At 49.2% G+C, this 22,536-nt stretch overlaps 1 protein-coding gene across 1 annotated transcript; it reads left to right on the top strand.

Moving 5' to 3' along the window:
- The first annotated feature begins 3,918 nt into the window (after positions 1-3,918).
- Adora2b (adenosine A2b receptor) lies at positions 3,919-21,828 on the top strand. The gene is made up of 2 exons (XM_048448193.3): positions 3,919-4,393; positions 20,440-21,828. The coding sequence occupies exons 1-2, from the start codon at positions 4,059-4,061 to the stop codon at positions 21,101-21,103; spliced, it is 999 nt and encodes a 332-aa protein (XP_048304150.3). The 5' UTR covers positions 3,919-4,058; the 3' UTR covers positions 21,104-21,828.
- The last annotated feature ends 708 nt before the right edge of the window (positions 21,829-22,536 follow it).

Genomic DNA, 22,536 nt, shown 5'->3' with positions numbered 1-22,536 from the left:
TCTGGGAACATCTCCTGGGGACTAATACTTTAATCTCTGGCCTCTAACAAGGGCCTGCACTTGAGGTCACCTGTGGGGGAGTTTTCCTGTCCCAACCGTGTGCTCCCAAATAATCACTCAGAGGCTTAATATTAATTATAAATGCTGGGCCAATAGCTCAGACTTATTACTAACTAGCTCTTACAACTCAACCTATTTCTATTAATTTATATGCTTCCCTGAGGCTTACCTCCTTCCCATTTTATATGTCCAATTTGTTCTCTGTCTGTCTGTCTGTCTGTCTACCCTTCTGACTCTCCCCTTCTTTGTCCCATCACTCTCAGTTTGGCTCTCCTGCCTGACTTTATCCTGTTCAACTACTGGCCTGTCAGCTTGTTTATTAAACCAATCATAGCGACATATAGTCAGACAGTGTACAGAAGGATTATTCCAGAACTGTCACCCCCATTCCAGAAGTCTGAGACCCTTGTTGCTCACCAGGATCCCTTTGGGTGAAGTGAGAGGGATATCCTAAAAGAAAACTGACAGCAACTCGTAACAGCACCCCTTTTCCACAGCAGAGTCAGGAGCATCTGGAACTGGAGCTGGTTTGATGTGGGCATGGGCAGGAGGCAAGGCTAGAATCTAAATGGACCCAGCTTACAGTCTGCTTTGCCTCTCACCAGCTGCGGTGCTGGCTCCTGGAGATGGAGCACACACTCACTCTGGGTCAGGTCATCTGTTCTTAGGAAACGTGTATGTAGATCCTTGATCCTTTCAAAACATGTTAATATTTATCCTTTTGTTATTGATTTGTAAGAGTTCTTTGTCCCGCGCTACCGTCTCGCCAGCAAGAACCACGCGGTACACATAGGATACTTCTGCAGAAAAGCTTTATGTCTCTTGGGAGCTAGAGCATAAGCCACATGGCGGAGACCCAGATAAGATGGAACCCATCCCTTATATAGGAAACAGACCCTGCTTTGGACGTGTCACTCTTTGATTGGTCAACTGCTCCCAGTCCCAGGTGATACCTTGGGAGTAGTGGAAAAATACCAACACGTGTGAGCTTTCTAGCTCACCTGGCGGTGCAGCGCCATCTATGGTGGAGAGTGTGGTTGCGGCCTTCTACAGTTCTTAACATATACGGGATGCTAGATTCATCAGATGTGTAATCTGGAGAGAATTTATCCTGTTTTGTAGGTTGCCATTAGTGTGTGTGTGTGTGTTATTTGGGACATGCCACAGTGTGCATGTTGAGTTCACAGGACAACTTGGTGGAGTCAGGTTCTCTTTCCATCTTGACGTGATTCTGGGTTTGGATTCAGTTCGTCAGGCTATGCAGCAAGTGTTATTACCCGGTGAGCCTTCTCTCTGGCCCCCTGATTTTTTTTCTTTCTTCCTTTTTAACAAGATTATTTTGGCTGCTCTCAGTCCCTTACGTTTACATAGACATTTCAAAATTCATTTGTCAGTTTCTTCAAAGAAGACACTAAGTGTCCTGAAAGGACAGACAGCTAACTGCGGTGGTATATTCCGGCGAGTCAGGAGGATCAGGAGTTCAAGGTCCTCCTCAGCTACATAGTAAGTTTTTGTCTAGCCTGGGCTACATAGATCCTGTCTCAAAAATAAAAATTAAAAAAGGAAACAGATTTTATTGACGTCACAGGTTGATGGGTGCTTTGCTGTTCCTCTCTATTTTGAGACGGTCTGTCACAGAATTCCATTCCTCTCAAGAAGCAATCCCATGACGCCTTCCTGACTTCATTCCCTCCCAGATCAGAAATTCATTTTCAGTGTACCTTATAGAGAGGTAGAGATGGTTGGTGAACCAAGGGACACTTCAGGATAGGGACTTAGGGGTGGGAAGAGAGGACGAAGGGTGGGTAGGTGACTGGTGACCCCAGCAGACAGAGAGAGTAGGCCTCCTATTCTGCTGATTCTGGGGAGGTCTGCTGAGGAAGGTTGAGCTCTGTAGGGAAGATGGACATCCAGGTACAGACAATGCTGCTTGCCTTGATGCCAATGGTTAGATACACCGGAGCCACTCACAGGAGCAGCAGGTCTCCATTCAGCTCACCAGCCCTCTCTCTGTTCCTAATGCTCTGCTCCTTGCGCAGAGGGCTGGCACCACAGCTCCTCCAGCACTCCATCCTGGTGGGCAAAGCCTTCTCCATTCAGGCCCTCTAGTCTCCACTCTCCGGGGCATGGCTGGCCTTCCCCCACCTCTGCCTCATTTGACTCCCTACCCCTTACTGCCGAAAGTCCACTATGCAAAGGCCACCACACCAGGAAGTCCCTTCCCTCCCGCCATACTAAGCGCTGTACCCATTATCTGCCCGCTCTGAGGCCCCAGCTTGCCAACTGTGTCAAGAGGCAGAAGCCAGTGTCAGGTTCTATGGGAAGAAGGAGCAGATGCTACCAAAACTTAGATGACCAGCGCACAGGACCTGTGGATCTGCCAATATTTTGTGGAAAACATATACAAATACATAAGGTATTTTTAAAAAGGTTTTTCTCAACGTGGAAAACAGAAAAAAAAATCTTTAAATTAACCAGTCAGAATGTGGGCTCTGTAAATTGAGAGTGTGGGAGTCACGGGAGAGAAGAGAAGGGGAGTGGAGAAAATGTATAGCTCAATGAAAACAATACAAATAAATAAGATGACATAAAATTTAAAGTGTCAAATAAAAAAATAGAATGTGTACTCTGTTGTTTGGTGACTTTCTTTTCTATGTTAGGATCCTGGTAGACAATGCCGACCATATGTGTGGGCCCATAGGGAATTTGCTGTTACTATTACAGCTAACCCTGAAATGTAATTTATAGACCATACAATCCAGCCATATAAAAGGTGCAGTTCAACGTACCTGTTCCCCCCTCCCCTACGAAGACATACAGAAAGAAAGCAAGTTTAGCCTCACATTAAAAAGTTCTGAGGGTGGGGGGGGGCGGCGGCTAGGGAGATGGCTCAGTGGTTAAGAGCACTGACTGCTCTTCCAGAGGACCTGGGTTCAATTCCCAGCACCCACATGGCTGCTCACAACTGTCTGTAATTCTAGTTCCAGGAGACCCAACACTCATGGCAAAACACCAATGTATGCAAAATATAAATAAATAAATAAATAAATAAATAAATAAATAAATAAATATTAAAAAAAAAGTTCTGGGTGATGGTGGCACACGTCTTTAATCCTAGCACTCGGGAGGCAGAGGCAGGCGGATCTCTGTGAGTTCGAGGCCAGCCTGGTCTACGAGTTCCAAGATAGGCCCCAAAGCTACACAGAGAAACCCTGTCTCGAAAAAAAAAAACAAACAAAACAAAACACAAAAACAAAAAATCAAAAAGTTTCATTATCCCCACATACAAAGAAGTTGTTTGACCATCACCCGGTTGTTTGGGTTCGGCTTTCTATGTTTCCAGTCATCTTTGTCGCGTTGACAATCTCCTTAGCTATACTGGCTGGTGACTACAGATAGTGGCTTCCTCAGGGCAAAAGGCACAGCCGGCAGTGTTCTAGGATTGAAGACTCCAGACGCAGAGGAGCAGCCAGAGCCAGCTATGGGGGAGCGGGCGGCGGCGGGCCCTGGGGGTTTCTTGCACGTGGGAGGAAGGATGGGTCACCTGCAGTGTGGGCGCTCAGCAGAGGGAGGAAGAGTCTGGAAAGCTGCGGCCTTGGGGATCGGGGGACAAGGGACCGCAAGCGGAGTGCAGTGCTGAGAGGAAACCCGGAGCCAACATGGGGTGGAGGTGGCAGCTCTGGTGTGGCAGGGTCTGCACGCCCAGTGGGGAGTGTGCACAGGGCAAATAGCTGGGGCGCCTGACTGGGTGGGAGGTGGCGCACAGACCACGGGGGGAAAGGGCGGGACCAAGAAAGACTCCTGGCAGGCGGCCAATGGGCGCCGCCCACACAAGGCCACGCCCCCGCCCCCCGTCCGGTGCGCACCGGCTTGGAGGCGCAGACCCAGCTCGGGACGCGCGGTCTAAGCGCTGTGGCCATGCCTTGCGGCGCCCTAGCGACTATCCTGCGACCAGCGCAACCCTGGTAGACGACACCCCGGGCCCAGCTGGCCCGGCCATGCCGCTGGAGACGCAGGACGCGCTGTACGTGGCACTGGAGCTGGTCATTGCCGCTCTGGCGGTGGCGGGCAACGTGCTGGTGTGTGCCGCGGTGGGCGCCTCGAGTGCTTTGCAGACCCCCACCAACTATTTCCTGGTGTCTCTGGCGGCGGCCGACGTGGCCGTGGGACTCTTCGCCATCCCCTTCGCTATCACCATCAGCTTGGGCTTCTGTACGGACTTCCACAGCTGCCTCTTCCTCGCCTGTTTCGTGTTGGTGCTCACGCAGAGCTCCATCTTCAGCCTCTTGGCCGTGGCTGTCGACAGGTATCTGGCCATTTGCGTCCCGCTCAGGTGAGGCAAATCTTTCCAGCCTGGGCCTGTTTAGGTTCTACCGAGGGGCGCCCTCTCCAGGCCCACGGTTCTACCTTCTAAAACTTCAGATGGGCCAGATTAAAAGCTAGGGGAGGTTCTGGCGTGGAGGATGCCAGTCACCTCCCGCGAGGCTGTTCCACTGCGGGTTGTTGAGACCGTCCTGGAGCAGCAGAACAGGCCACCGGCTAAGCGTCTCTTAGGCGTCAGGGATGCTCCAGTCGCTCCCAGCTTAGGGGATCTAAATAAGGACACCCTTAGGGGCTCTGGGAAGTGCGCTCCGGGCGAGGTACCCGGCACGGACTCAGGAAGCTCAAGCTCGGGAAGATTTGGTGATTGCATCTCCACCCTCGTGGCGAAAGATACACCTTTCTGGCCCTCTTAGCTCGTCAAAGGGATGGATTAACAGCAGCTGCTTTTCGCGGTCCTGTGCGTAATGGGCCCCCAGAAACTTCAACTAAAAGCAAGGCAACTTTGGATTCTGGGAACTGGTACTGTTATATGGGACACAGTATTATAACGACCCAGCTTTAAAATGTGCCTCTCCTAACTGAGGCAGCGAGTCATTTATTTCTAAGGGAAAAGTGCCACTTAGCTCTGGTGGGGAACTCTAGGAGCATTGGTCCTTCCTAGCTCCGTGGTGACTCAGATTACTCCCAGACATTTTAAAGAGCTACTGTTCTTGCTGGTTCACGGAACACTGACAAGCAGTCTTAGAGCCTCTAGCCATTGTGTAACCTTATTTGTATACAGCCACAGTGCCCAGCAGCCGGAGAGGCCCTTTCTCCGAATACGCCTAAACCACTTTCTCCTTTTTCCACCCTGAGAAAACAGGATTCAGGGTAGCGAGGCACTTAGCAAGGGACATGGCTCCCAGTTGTAGTTAATAAATTTAAAGTTGTTTGATGTCTGTTGGTGCCTGCCCTTGGCATTTCTGAAGTGAGCTTTGGATCTCTTTAGATTTGGAACCTAGAGGAGGAAACTGAGTCACAAGAGTAGGAAGAGAAAGGGAGGAACTCACTGAGCTCCGACTTTGTGCCAGCCAATGCCAATTAAATGTACATACTTCAATCCTGGCACTACCCAGAGGACAGGTGCTGTTGCCTGCATGCTGGAGGTGAGGGGTGCTGGCGCGGGGAGATGAGGGTCTGGTTCAGGATGCTACATGTGGGATGAGTGGCCGAACCAGAGTGTTTACCATGCCATCCCCGTCTCCCGGGGCTGTGTGTGACCCCAGTGTTGTAGAGATGTGGAGAAGAGGTCCTGCCCGCAGTACTCCAGTGTTTCTAGGAGAAATGTGTTGGGCAATTGATCAGCAGAAAACTCCCACAAGCCCTTGTAATAGATAGATGTGATGAGCCTGGTGGTCGCTTGTGTGTAGGATCTTGGGTCCCAGATGGGACAGGAAGCCCCTGCTTCTGTGTGTGTGTGTGGGGGGGTCCACATCCACTGCCTTTGGCATCTGACTGGGAGGCTTCACATATCCCCTCAGGAGCGCTGCAACCCAGGGATTTCTGAGCGTGGACCCACACAGCATCTCTTCTCTCCATTCTGTTGGGTCTGGTCTTGTCTCTTGCTTCCCATAGAGTAGTTTATGGCCTTTTGAACTTTTTCTTTCCCCACAGTGCTGAGCAGTCAAATGCCCCCAGCTTGAGTTGCCTACTCAGGGGAAGCCCTTTGGGCTTGCCCCTGGCAGAGCCCCAAATACATGGCAGCTCACCCAGGACACACTCCAAGTATCTCTTGTGCCACATGACCGGAGCAGGAAGTTCCATAAATGTTTAAATCTGTTAGTTCTTGTCCTGGGTTGTGCTGGGCGGGTCTTGAAGCCAACGGGTGTGGGTGTCTTAAGGGGAAACAGATGTGAATCACAGGCTCCTTGCTTCTCCTTTGCATTTGCTAAGGGTGAGGGGCTGGTGGAAGGTGAAGGGAGGAAGAATAGTGAGCGCAGAGGCCAGTGTGTGCCATTACCATCCGCAGGCCTGTCCTGGGGGATCTGGAAGTGTGCACAGCAGTATCCTGCTCCACACCCGGGCAGATGTGAGTGTCTAATCTGCCTTAGCACCAGCTTGCACAGTGGTAGGTCGAAATGTATACAAGGTTCTCATCCTTCCTTGAGCCCTCCCGAGAGGCGGCGTGCATGGTGGGCCTCCTGCCCTCAGCAGTTGAAAGTGCAACCCTATGGGAGCAGGTTAAAATGTAGATTACTTTGAGCTGAACTCTGGCAACATGGCTGTAGTTCCAGTCGCACTAGGAAGGCTGAGGTGGAGGGATTGCCTGGAGTCCAGGAGTTCAAGGTTAATTTGGGTAACAGCAGGACCCTTGTCTGAAAAAAAAATGCAGACTACAGAACCCAGTTGGGTCCTGCAGAATCAGAGACGTGGGGTAGGGTGTATAAAGGCCTCCAAAATTAATGTCTACCTTGGGTCTGCTATTTATATCAAAAGTTTGAAAACCCTCCAAATATCAGACAGGTTTTGAAACTCAGCTCCTCTTGTTTGACGTGGGCTGATCTGAGTTGGTTCTGAGACTCTCCTTGGGGGCCATAGAACTACAGCCTTCAGAACAGAAGTGCCTGGCTAAGGAGCCAGGTGTGGTCCAGGCATGGAAATCAGCGTTCAGAAGCCCCAGGCAGGAAGATGCCTGTTTGAGGCTAGCTTGGGGCTACATAGTGAGTTCCAGTCCCAGGCTAGCCCGAGTTACATTGGGAGACCCTGTCTCAAAAAAAAAAAAAAAAAAGGTGATGAGGGATTAAGATCAGATACTTCTCTTTCAGAGGACCAGAGAGTTCAGTTCCCATCAACCCACATCAGGTTGGCTTACAAGAACCCATACTTTTAGTTCTAAGGGATTCAGCACCCTTCTCTGACTTCCTACAGTACCTACAGTCGGGCACACCCACACTTAAAATTATAAAATAAAATACCCCCCCCCCCCCTTTTTTTAATATCCTGTTTAGGAGGCGGTGTCTCTCTCAGAAAGCCAAGCCAGTGAAGCCCGGGTGTGAGCACAGAATGCTTAGATAAGCACATCTCTTACCTGGGCAAAACAAACTTAGACTTGACCCCATGGCTCTGATGGTGTCATACTTAGGAGCCTCTGGCTCCCCTGGTCTTGATTTTCACTAACCTGAGGGGCAGGCACTGCAGCACGAAAAGAGGGAGCCTGGAGGCGATGCCAGGCATAAAAACCATCCTTTTGTGCTCATTTGAAAAAAAACCACTTCTATTAGGCTGTATCCTTTGTCCTTAGGGGGAGGGGTGTCTACAGACAGACAGGTCCTGCTTTCTGCCTGGGTGGGGACTCCCACGCAGGGAAGCTTTTGAAGTAGGCTGTGCTAGGGATGCACAGCAGAGCTAGGGTGGAAGCTGGTGGCTGTGGGAGGTCAGCCACGTCTCCACCCACAGCAGCCCCTGGCTCTCTCACTTCATCCTTTGGCTGGTTCCTACTGGTGCCCGCAGGAGCACTTCCCCCTGGCTTAGCCTAATCCTGTTCCCCCTCCGTGCCACTCCTGGGGGCCTTCCTTCTTTTGCTCAGTGAACTTAGTTTTCCCTTTTACCATGGTTGACTCTGGAAGAGCTGACTTGATTGTTCTCCTAGAGGTGCTGAGGGACGGTGTTTTGGAGGGAGATGTGTCTATTGGCTAATCAGAATGAAAGGGCCATGTTTGTCCTACCTTCTGTCCCTCTGCCACACTGTGTGTGTGTGTGTCACTAGGAATGTATATTCTAAAAACAGTGCAAAACAAAACAAACAAACAAACAAAAACAAAAAACAAAGAAGGCGGGTGGGGCAGGAGGGCCCGAGAGAGCAGATCTATAGAGTTGCTCTGGAGCCCTGCTGAAGCCTGGGTAGCGGGTACTACCGGAGCTGTGCACCCCCGTGCCCAGCTGTTTTAGTATGCTCTAATGGAGGAAGTTGTGTTGTCAGAAGATCCCTCACAGGCCTGCATGAGGATAGGGTGATACAGGTCCTGGGGATGCTGGGAAAGCTAGGCAAGCAGCAGGTGCCACGGGCTGAGGGGCAGGTAGCTGCAGATTCTGGGGTGTGGCCTACTTAAAGCAGGTCCTGGCTCCAGAGTTACCCAGAACTGGGTGTTGCTTTGTACTTAGTTTACCCTCTGTTGTTAGTACACAGGGGACTTGCTCCATCTCCAGGATGGAACCCCGACCTTGAAGCCAGCAGCAAGGGCCACCACCGGCTCTTGTCTAATCTCACATTTCTGTTGCTGACCTGCTCTCCAGCTTGACCAATATGGCAGGCAGCAGGTGGCTTTTGCCTGGGTGGGTGAATTGGGGAGGGGAGGCCCCTTGAGCATATCTGAAAACTAGGCTGGAACTGAGGTCACATACTCAGGAGGGCTCCTGGAACTCTGGTCCTCAGGATGCAGAAGTCAAGCCTGAGGTAACCAGCCAGTCCTCAGGAGAGCATGGAAATGGCCAGGCAGGGGTGATGAATTGGGGCTGGTAGGCACCCCAACTGTTCAGTTCCCCCTGAGGGGTGAGAGGAGACAGGTCCTCCTGGTCATCACAGGCTCTCCCCTTGAATGGAGTGGGGCCCAGAGCTGCACCCAGCGTGCCACAGCCTGTAGTTACTGAGCTTGCCTGGAAGGGCCACGGCCCAGGGGCAGCCAAGCAGGAAATGGTTTTGCACCTTAGACCACCATCTACATCCTGTTCTGAAAGGCGGCATGCACCGCCTGTGGCTGTCTGGAGAAAGAGCTGGTGGGAAATTGTGCTGGTTGTTCTTGCTTGTCAGCTTGGCAGCTGGGTATACCTGTGAGGGACTTGTTCTTTTCCTTCCTTCTTTCTTTACTTTCCTTTTTTTGTTTTGTGTTTAGAGACAGAGCTTCTCTGTGCAGCCCTGGCTGTCCTGGACGCATTCTGTAGATCAGACTGCCCTGGAACAACCCACCTGCTTCTGCCTCGGCCTTCCAAAGGCATGTGCCACAACTACCCAGTGAGGAACTCCTCCTTCCTTCCTTCTTTCCTTCCTTCCTTCCTTCCTTCCTTCCTTCCTTCCTTCCTTCCTTCCTTCCTTTCTTCCTTCCTTCCCTCCTTCCCTCCCTCTCTCCCTCCCTCTCTCCCTCTTTTCTTCCATCCCTCCCTCCTCCCTTCCTCCCTTTTTTCACTTACAGATCATGCCTCAAGTTTATTTGTAAAGTCACATAGGCCGCTGATCGTCCACAAACTGTGTCGGTGTGTCACCCCAGTTCATCTGTCTTCACAGGAGGCCTGGGCACCTTTGGGAGCCTGAGCTGGAGCTGAGGCCTGGGCCTGAGCTGGGCCTCGGGCTCGAGTGGAAACCTCTGCCTTTATTTGAACCTTGGGCTTTGGTTGGTAGAGCCTGCAACCCTTGGCCATGTAGCTTCTAATCTAACCCAAGCTTGGGGTGAGCAATAAAAGCAAGATGGCTTAATTTGCGACTAGGGCCCTTTGTCACCTTGGGCTTCACAAGGGCCTTGCTGGCCTCTGCACATGAACTCATTGCCCTCCAACTGTTGACCTACATCTTCTTCAGGCCTTTCTTACTGTGCTTCTTGACAAAGCACACACTCTTCAGGAACTTGGGGTCGACTCCCTTAGAGATTCGTATCTTTGTGACCGGGGTTTCTTGATGCCATTTCTGTGCCATTTTGGGGATTGGTTGTGTGGTTTGGTTCTTGGACTTGGCCATGTCCGACTTTTCGAAGTGCCTAGGACCAAAAGAGAAAGAGCAAGGGACTTTTTCTTAATTAAATCATTTGAGGTAGAAAGATCTACCTTTAATCTAGCCACACTTTCTGCTGGTAGCCTAAATGTCTAAAAGACATGGTAGAAAGAGGTTCTTTCTCTTTGCCTGCTTGCTCTCGCTGGCAAGTCCACCCGTTCACTGTAAGTAGAGCCTACTTCTTCAGAATTCCAGCAAATACTGAAGACCACGTGAGACATCAGCCTTGTGAACTGGATTCTTGGACCATTATATACATATGATAGCTATATGTGTGTGTGTGTGTATAAAACAAATCCCCTATATGTGTGTGTGCTCATTCTAAAAGCTTTGTTCCTATAGAGAGCTCCCACTAATGCAGAAGGGCAAAGGAAACAACGTTTTCTCCAGACAGACCATCCGCATTCCTTTCACAGGCACCGGGTCTGCAGCCTTGCAGGCCCTAACTCACGGCCACTAGCAGGACTCAGTGTCTCTTCTACCTGGTCTGTGCCCGTATGGGTGTGCCCTGCCTAAAGGTGTTCAACACATGCTGCCAGTTTTCTTGCATGTTGGAGTTTTCCATCTGTGACAGCACCCACACCTTGTTAAAGCCCTTTCTATGGGTGGGCTTGCCTCTTATATACCACCTCCTGCCTAGTCTTGAGAACTCTGTGGGCAGGCACTTCGGAGATGAGGCCCAGAGCTGTTTAGCCTGGGATCACACATGCTACACGAACCTGCTTTCCTAGGAGCCCTAGACAGCTTGGGGCTAGCTCCAGGAAAGAAGCCAGACACCGCCTGGATTCTCTAAGAGCAGTCCTTGATGAATGGGAGATGAATGGGGGTATCTCCCATGAATGGGGGTGCCAGCAGATTGTGATGTGGGCCCTCAAGTATTTATTGCATGTGACAGAGAGGATGGGTGACGGCTGAAGGGTAATTTGACTGGAAAAGGAAGCTGTATCCGGTCCAAACATATGCTTGCACTCAGAACTCCAGTAGCAGCTGAAGGGCTGGGGATTATCCTTGTCTCTTTCTTCAGTTCAGGGGTCTGGGGTCCAGCCTTTTCTTATACTTCCAACTCATCACCAACCTTCAGGAATTGTTGTCCAGTGTGTTCTTTCTCCCTTAACGGTGTTGCCATGATCCACTCTGTCTCAGGCTAACAGGCTGGAGACCTTACAAGTGGTTGTAGGTCTCCATGACAGCTAAGGAGTGCACCTTCTCAGACAGCATCAAAGTTGAGAACAGTTTGACTGAGGGGGTGTAACACTTTTTCTAGAGGGCTCATGCTTGAGGCATGTGGGTGGGGCTCATAGGAAGGAAGAGCACTGGGCTGTGTGAGGAGCCAGTGCAAAGGCGCAGAGAGAGAGCCCTGGTGCCTGCACTAAGCACAGAGTGAGGCTGGGGAGGCAGAGCAGTAGGGGTGGAGCAGGCGGGTCACAGAGGGCCTGGAGGCTTCCCAGGGAGCTCAGAGTTTGTCCTGAAGGTTCTGCTGTGTCACTAAAGGACCTAAGAGGTGTGTGTGTTGAGGGTGGCATAGAAGTCGGCACCTCGAAGGGCACAAAAAGGAAAGCAAGCACACTCCGTTCTGTGACTAGCACTTCTGCTGAGCAGCCTTCTGTACTCCCTCCTGCTGGCTCCTTCTGACACTCAGTTGTGGGCCACCACCCTTTTTTGTGTTTGCGTTTCTGTGTGTGTGTATGCATGCCACAGCGTGTACATAGAGGGCCAAGGACAACTCACAGGGGTTGGTTCTCTCCTATCACATGGATCCCCGGGATTGAACTCAGGTCATCAGACTTGCTGATGAGCCTGACAGGGTCCCATAAAGTTAACTGGTTTTTATTTACTTATTTATTTTGAAACAGGATGGCTCACAGAGCCCAGGCTGTCCTTAAATTCCTGAACCTCTTGTCCCCTTCCCAAGTGGCTGTGCTTTTATACATATGCCGCCATGCTTGCCTTGAATCTGCTTTTAGAAAAGTTTTTGGATTCAGTGGGTTTGAATTCCTTCACATGGAAGTGTGGACATAGTCAAGACATTTCCACCCCGTCCTCCATCGGCTGGATCTCCAGCCCCGGGGTGGGGGGTGGGGGGCAGAGCCATAGCTCCCGGCTTCTGTCCTGGCTTCTGTTCTGACCTTTCCAGCCCCTGCTGGCTGTTAGGCTGGAGCCTCCCATCCCTGCCGTTTGCATTTCTCCTTGAGGATTCCACACCACCGTGATGATCCTGCCTGCCTTGGTTTGTATAAACTCCCGAAACCTCTGTTTCCTGATACCCTCCACTCTGATTTTAATACACTTATGAATTTACTTTTGTGTCTTTACTGTCAGTCCTTGTGGTTTCGTGAGTTAACGAGGTGAGACTTACCCACCAATGTAGAATTCTTTACTTATTTCTTTAGAGACAGTACCACATAGCACGGGCTGGCCTGGACTCACCTTTCACTTCCTCTTGCTCCTGAGTGCTGGAATTATAGGTGTGTGACACCACACCTGGTTTAGGAGACCCGGTTGGCTTCATGGTGCTAGGTAAGCACCCTACCAAGGGAGCTACATTTCAGCCCAGAACTTAATTTTCTTTACTATTTTGTGTATGTGTATGAGAGAGACAGAGAAAGACAGGGTCTCACTGGAACTCAGAATACTCTTGCTTCTACCTCTCAAGTGTTGGGATTACAGATGTGTATGACCATACCTGATTCAAATGTAGGCATTTTATTTTTAAAACTATTTTACTTTAATTTTTATGTGTATGTGTGTTTTACCTGCCTGCATGTCTGTGCACCGTATGCATCCCTGATGCCTGCTGAATCTAAAAGAGGTTGTTGGATCCCCCGGAACTGAGGTTCAGATGGCTGTGAGCTTCCATATGGGTGCTGGGACTCGAACCTGGGTCCTCTGCAGAAGCCTTATTAAGTGCTCTCAACTGCCAAGTCATCTCTCCAGCCCCTCAAGTGTAGAGTTTAAATCAGGAATTTTGTTATGCTAGATCTTCATTTTAAGACCACTCTGGTGGACAGCTGGATGGACTGGAAGGGACAAGATGATGTAGTAAAGCCAGGTGTCATCCAGTCCAGGAAGAAAGGAAGTGTGAGTATGGCAGAGGCCATGGAGAACATTTGTACCTGGAGGGAAGGCTGATGTCTGTCTGACATATCACCCAGGAGCCTGAGAGTTTGGAAAGAGGTCCTCAGTAAAGCCACACGGCCAACCAGGATACCGGACAATAAAGAGCCTGACTCCCCAGTGGACCAGATCCAGCTAGTGAGCCCGGCCTCCCAAGAGGGCTGATTAGCAGCAGACTGAATGGGAATGTGGGCACTGTCACATAGATTGGTGAGTCATCTGGAGGGACTGGCAGATCTAACGGGCAATGGTAAGTGGTGTGCTTGTAGCTGAAGATGGGAATCTAGAAGACAGTTCAAAGGGGTCTGGTGACACAGAGAGATGCTGGTGGTGGAAGAGGAAGTCCAGGCCAGCTAGGGAGAGGTGCTGTGGAGCTTGTGGCCCAGGTATATTCCGTGCCTAGGTTGGACTCGCAGGCTAGGAAGTATAGTTGGGTGTGAACTATGGAGAGGTTGGGGTTCACTAGTCCTTCACTGTTTGGGTTCAGCCCCTCCTGCTTTGTTGGAGCCCAGCACTGTCCCCTCTCCTACCATATGAAAGTTCTTGCTTGACACCCACCTTTCTACCTCCCAATGCCTCTTGGGTTTACTGCCTATGTAGCTTCAGGCCTACCCACCACAAACTTCCCGAAGTGACTTTCTGTATACGGCATCTGTTCCCACTGCTGATGTCGACACCGTAGCTGACTCTGGCCCTGTTTGCTCTGCCTGGAGCTTCTGTCTGCCCAGTACTCCCCCTCCTAGGCCCCTCCCTGTGTTTCTGCCCTGGCTTCCAGACCCCTCACCTCTTGGAACTTAATGTGCTGAGGTCTCTGCATGTGTTCCCGGCTTGGAATATTGCTCCGTTTTCCTGCTGATTCTTCCGCATGCTCGCTGTGTCTCGTGCGTCCTGGGGTTTCGTGGCTGCTCTCTACAACTTTGCAGCTATTTTCTTCACTTGCAGCTTACCTGTTAAGCTGTCGGCTATTCTGTGGATGGACCAGCTTGTTGCCAATAGATCAGAATTCTATATGTAATGTCCTAAGGGAAGAAACGGAGGAAATTGAGTGATGGGGACTGGTTGGCCCTGTTCCAGAAGATCAAGTCTCTCCTCTCTTTGGCACTTCCAGAAGTTATTAGCAATACAGCCTGGCTCACTAACTGGATTGAAGTCCATCTCTGGCTTCAGGTTTTTTACTGTCCTAGTTTCTTGGTTGGCTGTGTGGCTTAATCTGGGACTACTCTTTTTCAACTTCAGACTCCTGGGTGATATCAGACAGACATTTTCTGTGAAATAATCCTTCTGTACACTGTGAAAATGTTTTGCTCTCATTGTTAATAAAGAGCTGATTGGCCAATACCTAGGCAGGATTTTCAGGGCAGAGAGAATGGTGGGAAGAAGGGTAGAGTCATGGGAGATGCAGAGGAAAGCAAGCTGAAAATTCTGTGTTGAAAAAAGGTACTGTCACATAGTAGAGGGTAGATACGAAATATGCGTTAATTTAAAATGTAAGGGTTATGTTGAGCTACCCGCTGAGCATTTTACAATTAATAATAAGTCTCTGAATGGTTATTTAGGAGCAGCTGCTGAGACAGAGAAACTTTGCCTACAGACATCAGCCTTCCCGCCAGGTACAAACACTCAGATGTTACTCAGCTATAGTACGCCAGTTGTCTTAGTTTGCTTTCTATTGCTATGATAAGAACTATGGCCTATGGGAAAGGGTGGAAAGGGGAGGGGAGTGGAGAAGACGTATAACTCAATAAAAACAAAAACGAACAACAACAAAAAGGACCTGTGACCCAAACCAACTTCTCTCCCTCTATTCCTCTACTTTTTTCCTTCCTTCGTTTTTTTTTTGGGGGGGGTGGGGGAGGCAGGGTTTCTGTGTGAATCCGGGAAAGGGTTTAGTCATCATCCAGCTTATATACACTCTGTCACTGAGGGAAGTCAGGACAGGAACCTGGAGGCAGGGACTGAAGCAGAGACCATGGAGGAACACTGTTTACTAGCTTACTCAGTCTGCTTTCTTACACAGCACCACCCACACTGGTCTGACCCTCTCTCATCAATCGTTGATCCAGAAAACGCCCCACAGACTTGTCTACAGGCCAGTGTTGGAGGCATCTTGTCAACTGAGGTTTCCTCTTTCCAGATGACTTTAGCTTGTATCAAGTTAACAAAAAACAAAACAAAAACTCAAACCACAACAAAACAGCACAAATATGTATGTATGTCCTGTGTATGTGTACATGTCTCTCTCTCACACACACACCCCATCAGTCTGTGGTTCCAGAAAAAATGAGTTGTTCTTAAGCAATACAGTTAGTTAACATGTACTCCCTTGTCACAGACTCCAGATGCAGCTACAAGCAGATGTAAAATACACTTATGTGATAAGACGGTGGTGAGCTGGTCTCTATATAAACCAGGCTCTTTGGCTTTGTCTCTGGGTACAGTGCTGGCTGTGGATGGAATGGGGAGCATGCTCATCTCTGCTGTTAAGGAGCCTGTTCCGCTGGGATGAGCTGGGCAATACTGGGTGCCGAGGAACACAGTGGCATACTTCAGTGTGAACTTCTCTGCTTCCATGTAAATTTCTGTTCTGTGAATTAATTCATATGTGCAGGCAAGTGGGAGCAGGATGTTTGCTTTGCTTCATATATGATTTTGCCTGGGAAGAACCAGGGACAGGAATTGGCGGGGTGGCACACTCTTCTGCAGGAAAAGAAAAGGACCTGCTTGACTTCCAGGAGATTCCAGGGATAAAGAGAATAGAAACTGTTTTTGCCTGACACCCCTTCCTTAAAAAACTGCACCCTATCTTGTGCACCCCAGCCTGCTTTCATCCCCAGCACCGCAACAGTGTCCTGGTTCGGAGCTCCTCTTCCAGCTATACCAGATTGGTTTCTCTCTGATCCCGTCAGCTTTTTGGTATTATTCAGATATGCACTCTGGCAGCCACTAGCCCCACTGAACTGCCCACACAGTTGACCCTAATAATCTTGAGAGTACCCTAGCTAGAAAACTGTGTTGTGAGTGGTATGCCCTAACCTATGTTCACCTATGTCCTGTGTGTGTGTGTGTGTGTGTGTGTGTAGATGTAGATGTAGGGAACATGAAGTTTTTGATGTATGTATGTACTTAGCAGCAAGCTTGGTGTCTCACATCTTATTCCCAGCATTCAGAAGGTCGAGGGGGAAAAAATTGCCCTACATTTGAGGCTGACCTGGGCTACATATTGAATTCCAAGACAGCCTGGACAGATTGAGATTCTGTCTCAAAAACCCAAAAAGATGCATATCGTCTTACAACAGAAATGTCTGTATTTACTGAGGAGTGGAGCTTGTGATAGTTCTCAGCATGTATTCACTTAGCAGTGTGCATTTAGGAAGTGCTCTGTGGTGGGATGAACTCCGGAATGAACTCGGTCTCATTGATGGTAGGTACCTGCTAAGTCCCAGTCTAGCTCCCAGCCATGTAAAGTGCTATGTAAATCTGTGTTGGAAGTCACAGCTGTGGCTGGGAGGCAGGCTCCGGAGCCACTGTTCATGAGAGGACTCAGGCTACTTACTATGTTGGTGTCCAGGGGCTCGGAACTGAAAGCATCCTGAGAGCTGGGACTGTGACCTGGTTTGAGCCCCAGAACCCTGTCCCAGTAGGCCAGCACTGGTTATGCAGCCCTTGGCCAGCCCCCAGCCCCTTCATTATGTAATCAGCAATCACACTGCTCTATTGTCGATTCTTCTGTATGCTTGTTTCCACCAGTCCCCTTAGCTAATGATTTTATATAAGGACCTGGACACAGCTCTGCACAGCCGAGAGCTACAACTATTGCCAGAGTCTGCTTTCCCAGGACAACCCTTTAACGTGGACTGTTTTCCAATGGCTTAGGTGACCACTGTGAAAGGGTCATTCATCCCTGGGGGGATCATGGCCCACAGGTTGAGAACCTCCGCACTAAGGAGTGGTAGAGGTTGTTCAAGTCCTGATCCTCCTGATTCCTGTGTGCTGCTTGCAGAACAGAGGCTCCAGGACTTGGCAAGCGGCTCTCTTGCCTGGGGGGGGGGGGGGGGAGCTAAAGCATTTGCTGCATGGCTGGGTGACAGAAGAAGGGAAACTGGGACTTGTGAGCTGAGCATTGAAGGGCTAGGGGTTCCCTAGACAGGAAGTAACCACTTTGGTCAGTGGTAGCCATCAGTTTGATGGGCTTTGTGTTGCTATGATTTAGTGGTAGTGGGCAAATCATTTAAGTTCCGAGCCTTGTTTTTCATAGTGGTAGCCTGGGTTAGCAGCCCTTTCTCATGAGACTCGGTTAGTGGGAGGTGTGAGTTTCAGGGTGTAGTGTGTCCAAGTAGTCGGGGTTTATGTGCTGTGCTACTGGAATTTGTTTGGAGAGAGGATTTGGGCACTTGTCTCAAATTTGGTGTCTCTCATATCTGGCTCCCTGGGTCTTTGCCGTCCTACTATTGATATTATCTGTAGACACTTGAGTCACTCACCCAGCTTGAGTGCTCCAGTCTGTCCCTCAGCTCTCGGTGTTCCTCTCCCTCCTCTCAAATCCCATTTCCATGGCCCCAGCCTGCACCATGTCAAATACAAAGTGGCACCACCATCAAGATCCCAAAGGCCATTTCACTGTTTGCCTGGCAAGCTCTCCTCATCCCTCCCCGGGGTGACAAGTCCCATGTCCTAACTGCCTCTCCCTTCCTCAGTTTTGTGAAGTGACAATTCTCAAGAAGACACAGCCCACGTCACCATCCAGCCTTTGCTCTTAAACCAGCCTTTTTATCCTTTCTTCTGCCACGACTCAGGTAGCATCCCTTCACACAGCTCTGCATCCTTCTGCCTCCTCAGCCTTCTTTGATGGCCTGTTCTTTCTTTTTGGGAAGGAGGTTGCTGGGGATAGCCTCATATAGCGTATATTAACCTCAAACTCCCGGTCTTCCTGTCCCCACCTCCTAAGTGCTAGGATTACAGGCATGCCACCATACCCAACACCCGGGTCAGTCTTTCTGCATCTTCTCTATAGGTCTCCATCACTAGTTACTAACATCCACTCTTCTCATGACAGCCCATAGTCACCTGTTTCAGTGAATGTTAGGATACTGGGGAAAACCCCCTGAAAACCATGCATCATCCCTGATTCTTCACCATCCTCCATCTAATCCATCTTCAAGGTCTGTTGATTTTTTTTTCCAGTATCCATTGCATCATCCAGGCTGAATCCTGGTCCCAGAGAGCATCTTCTTGAGTTTTGAAATAGTTTCTTTGCTCTCTCTGTGTCCTCATGCATCCCTAAAACTCAGTTGCTGTGACCCAGTGACTTCTACAACATGAACACTCCTTGGCTTGCAAGTCTTCCACGGCCTCGAGTCTGTAAGCTGGCACTTTCTGAAAGCCCGTGTGAGTGCCATTTGCCTGGAATCTTCTTGCTGTTCAGGATTCTCCTCCCTCTCATCCATAAGCTTCCACTGAGAGGTCTTCCATGATGTCGTAGACTAAAGCTTTCCTTGTTTGTACCTCAGCAATCACTGGCCAGAGAACGGAAGTGCTAGGACTTGCTTACCCCACAGTCAGTCCACCAAGGCTGGCCTGGGTTCAGCTGAACTAAATTAATATGGCTGAGTCCAGGGCAGAGCTGTAGTGCAGGCTACCTCACGGACAGGATTCTGAGTGGTTAGCCTTTGTGAAGGCATTGTTACCTTGCAGAGACTAACTGTGCTATTGATGGCCCTGGTAAGGCACTGGCAAGGAAAAACATTTTTCAGAGAGTTTCATCACTGGCCAAGACAAATGCAGTGAGCAGCTGAGCTCAGCAGGCCATCCTGTAGCAAAGGCCCTGCAACTAAGCTGCCTACTGCTGAGAGGAAGCGGCAAAGCCAAACGGTCATTATGTATGAACCAAGTCTCAGTGGGCTTCCTCTGCAGATTGAACTGGTTGTCCTGCCTGCCCAGGCCACAGCATCGAGTATTCCTCGTACATAGTTGCTGAAAATCTACTATTAACAGGTATCAAATGAGGGATGTTTTCATGATGGCTGACTACAGCTGGGCTGTGGTGGTTCGTGCCTTTAATCCCAACACTCAGGAGGCAGAGACAAGTAGATTTCTTGAGTTTGGGGCCAGCTTGGTCTACAGAGTGAGTTCCAGGACAGCCAGGGCTACACAGAGAAACCCTGTCTCAAAAAAGCCAAAAGCAAACCAAAAAAAGAACAGACTATATACTGGTCCTGAGATACCAATTCAGTAAGATATGCTCTGTCCTTAGGTGGTTGTCATTCTAGTTGAGGGAAAAATATGTGTAACAAACTAAGGACCAGTTATCGATGTTGGTTTCCCAAGTTTCAGCAACTCTCCTGCTGGTGGCTTCTGTCGATGAGCCACTAACAGAGTCTCTGTTCTAGAGTCTGCAGAGAAGTCAGCCGTGCCCTGCCCAGAGTATGAAGAGGGCCATTTTCCTTTTGTGAGATAAGGTTTTGCTTTGTGGCCTCAGCCTCCTGATTGGAGGGCCATAGGTGTGTGCCCATCACAACCAGTCCCAAAGCAAATTTCGGGTGTTAAGAGAAGTGATTCTTGTCAAAAGCCACAGGCAGAGTCAGCTGAGTCCAGGGAACTCCTTGGACCTTTGTTCAGGTTTCACATACATGTCTCCTCACTATTTGTTAGTGACATCTCCCCTTAACAATGGCGGTCCTTTAACATTCGAGCACAGACATGTCCTATACACTGGCATATCTCAACTACTCCAACAGTGCCTTCCAGGAGGCCTGCAATTACCAGTACAGAGGCTATTAAAAAGGGCCTCTAAGACATGTATACCTTTGTCACTGAACAGAAACAAGTACTGAGTCAAGAATGAGGTGGGTTTTTTTTTTTATTTTTTGTCATTGTTTTTCAAGACAAGGTTTCTCTGTGTAGCTCTGGCTGTCTTAGAACTTGCTTTGTAGACTAAGCTGGTCTTAAACTGCCTCCTGAGTGCTGGGATAAAAGGCGTGTGCCACCATGCCTGGCTAAGAATGATAGTCACTCTGAGCTTCCTGCAGCAAAGCTGCTGACACTTGCTCCCGTGTCTCTGTGTTAAGTAATGGCCATGGTGCCCCAGGAAATGGACCTTCAAGGCCAGGTGAGCTAAAGGGCCATGGGACACCAGCAGGGTGGGACTTTGGGCTCTGGTTAAGGAATACTGTAACATGACCAATAATGGATAATATTCTCTTTAACAGGTATAAAAGTTTGGTCACTGGGAGCAGAGCAAGAGGGATCATTGCTTTCCTCTGGGTCCTTGCCTTTGGCATTGGATTGACTCCGTTCCTGGGTTGGAATAGTAAAGACAAAGCCATCAGCAACTGCACAGGATCTGGGGATGGAAGCATGAATAAAAGCTGCTGTCCTGTGAGGTGTCTCTTTGAGAATGTGGTCCCCATGAGCTACATGGTGTATTTCAACTTCTTTGGGTGTGTCCTTCCTCCACTGCTCATAATGATGGTGATCTACATCAAGATCTTCATGGTGGCCTGTAAGCAGCTGCAGCGCATGGAGCTGATGGACCACTCAAGGACCACTCTGCAGCGAGAGATCCATGCAGCCAAGTCACTGGCCATGATTGTAGGCATTTTTGCTCTTTGCTGGCTACCAGTGCACGCCATCAACTGTGTCACTCTTTTCCATCCGGATCTTGCCAGGGATAAGCCCAAGTGGCTAATGAATGTTGCCATCCTCCTGTCGCACGCCAATTCAGTCGTCAACCCCATTGTATATGCCTACAGGAACCGAGACTTCCGCTACACTTTCCACAGAATCATCTCCAGTTATGTTCTCTGCCAGACAGACACCAAAGGTGGGAGTGGGCAGGCCGGGGCACAGTCTTCTCTCAGTCTGGGCTTATGACCTAGGCTCTGGCCTTTTGGAGAAGGCTTAAAATAAACAATGGGACTCGATACAACTGGCTGATTCTCACTGTGAAAGGCAGCTGCACCTTCCAAGCAAATGAACTGCTCTTCTGAGTCCGACCTGGAGTTACACAAGTCTAGCTAATATGCATATGCAATCAGTAGGCTCCAAGGTTAAATACACCTATGAATCTGTTCAGCTGCTCTGTGTGGATGACGACAGCAGCTTGAACTGATTCCCAAAGATGGTTTTATTTTTAAGAATCTGCCTTACTCATGGTAGAAAATGACTGAAACTTACCTTACTGTGAAACACTGTGAACTATTATAATAAAAGTACTTTTCACTTACGGCAATGGAAAAATAAAAGTCGGCTATACTATTGTATACTTGTTCCTAGGACAGCAACCCTGAAAACTAAAGTATAATTCTTTAATTAAGATTCTGTTGTATTAATTTAGAGAATGATATTCTCCTAAGTTTTGAAATAGAATTATAATTTTAAAAAACAATTTAAGTTCAATGTTTTCCATGTACACAAAATACTAGATAGAAACTGGAGAAATGGGTTCCTCCTCAACAGAATCCTGCTTCTTGACATAGGTTCTGACTGGGTTTGCTTCTCTCCCAAGTTAAGATTTATTGGAACCCACAGTGTGAAATTTTACTAAGGAAAATACCTAATTGTGCATTATATTCAGTGAAATAAAACTGTAAAAACACGTTCAAGGCACTGCACTGGCTTGTTGTACATAGTGTGCTGTCTGCACCAACCCTGAAGGCCACTGAAAGGGGAAGCTCATACCGAGTCCAGGGCTCTCGACTAGCAAAGAAATTTTGAATTTTTCTTTGCTACAACTCAACATAATGCTCAGCCAGCCCTCTGGTTCTCTAAAAGCAACATGTGTGTGGCTTTTTATCCAGCAGCTGTTCACTAACAGTTTGTGTTTGGGGCACAACAGTGCGGGGGGGGGGGGTGTCCCCAGGCTATGAAGTCACTCATTCCATTTGTCTATTTCTTCAGTTCCTAAAAGGACGAGTGCTCACAGAGGCAGGGAATTCCCAACCCTTTAGGACCTTCTGGCTGCTGTGGCTTTACCTCTTAAGTCCTTTACCCGGGCTACAATCTGTTTCCTCTTTGTGGTTATTTTCTCATAGTTCCTTTGCTTTCTCTGGGTCTGTCTCGTCTCTTCTCTCCAATACCACTCCTGGGACCTACTTTGTCTTTTCTTTTCATGTGAAATTCCTAGTAGGATCTAGTTTCCTTCCAGGGCTTTAGCATGTTCCTTATCATGCTATAAAAGCCTAGAAATGCTCACAGAGCAAACCCAGCTCTCCCTGTTCTCCACACCATTTCTCCCAGCACAGCCCCGTAAGCTGCCCTGATACCAGCACACAGATGAGCATAGCAGAAGAGTCCTCATCTTCTCA

This window comes from Myodes glareolus, chromosome 9 (genome assembly GCF_982192425.1).
Source record: "Myodes glareolus chromosome 9, mMyoGla1.1, whole genome shotgun sequence".
Lineage (NCBI taxonomy): Eukaryota > Metazoa > Chordata > Mammalia > Rodentia > Cricetidae > Myodes > Myodes glareolus.
The sequence above is the reverse complement of the archived record's forward strand: the minus strand, read 5'-3'. Positions and strand labels throughout refer to the sequence as shown.

What these genes read in the sequence shown, in the direction of transcription:
- Adora2b (XM_048448193.3), top strand. Translation starts at nt 4,059, where the DNA reads ATGCCGCTGGAGACGCAGGACGCGCTGTACGTGGCACTGGAGCTGGTC. An exon ending in GCCATTTGCGTCCCGCTCAG is followed by an intron (nt 4,394 to 20,439) that starts GTGAGGCAAATC and finishes TCTCTTTAACAG; the next exon opens with GTATAAAAGTTTGGTCACTG.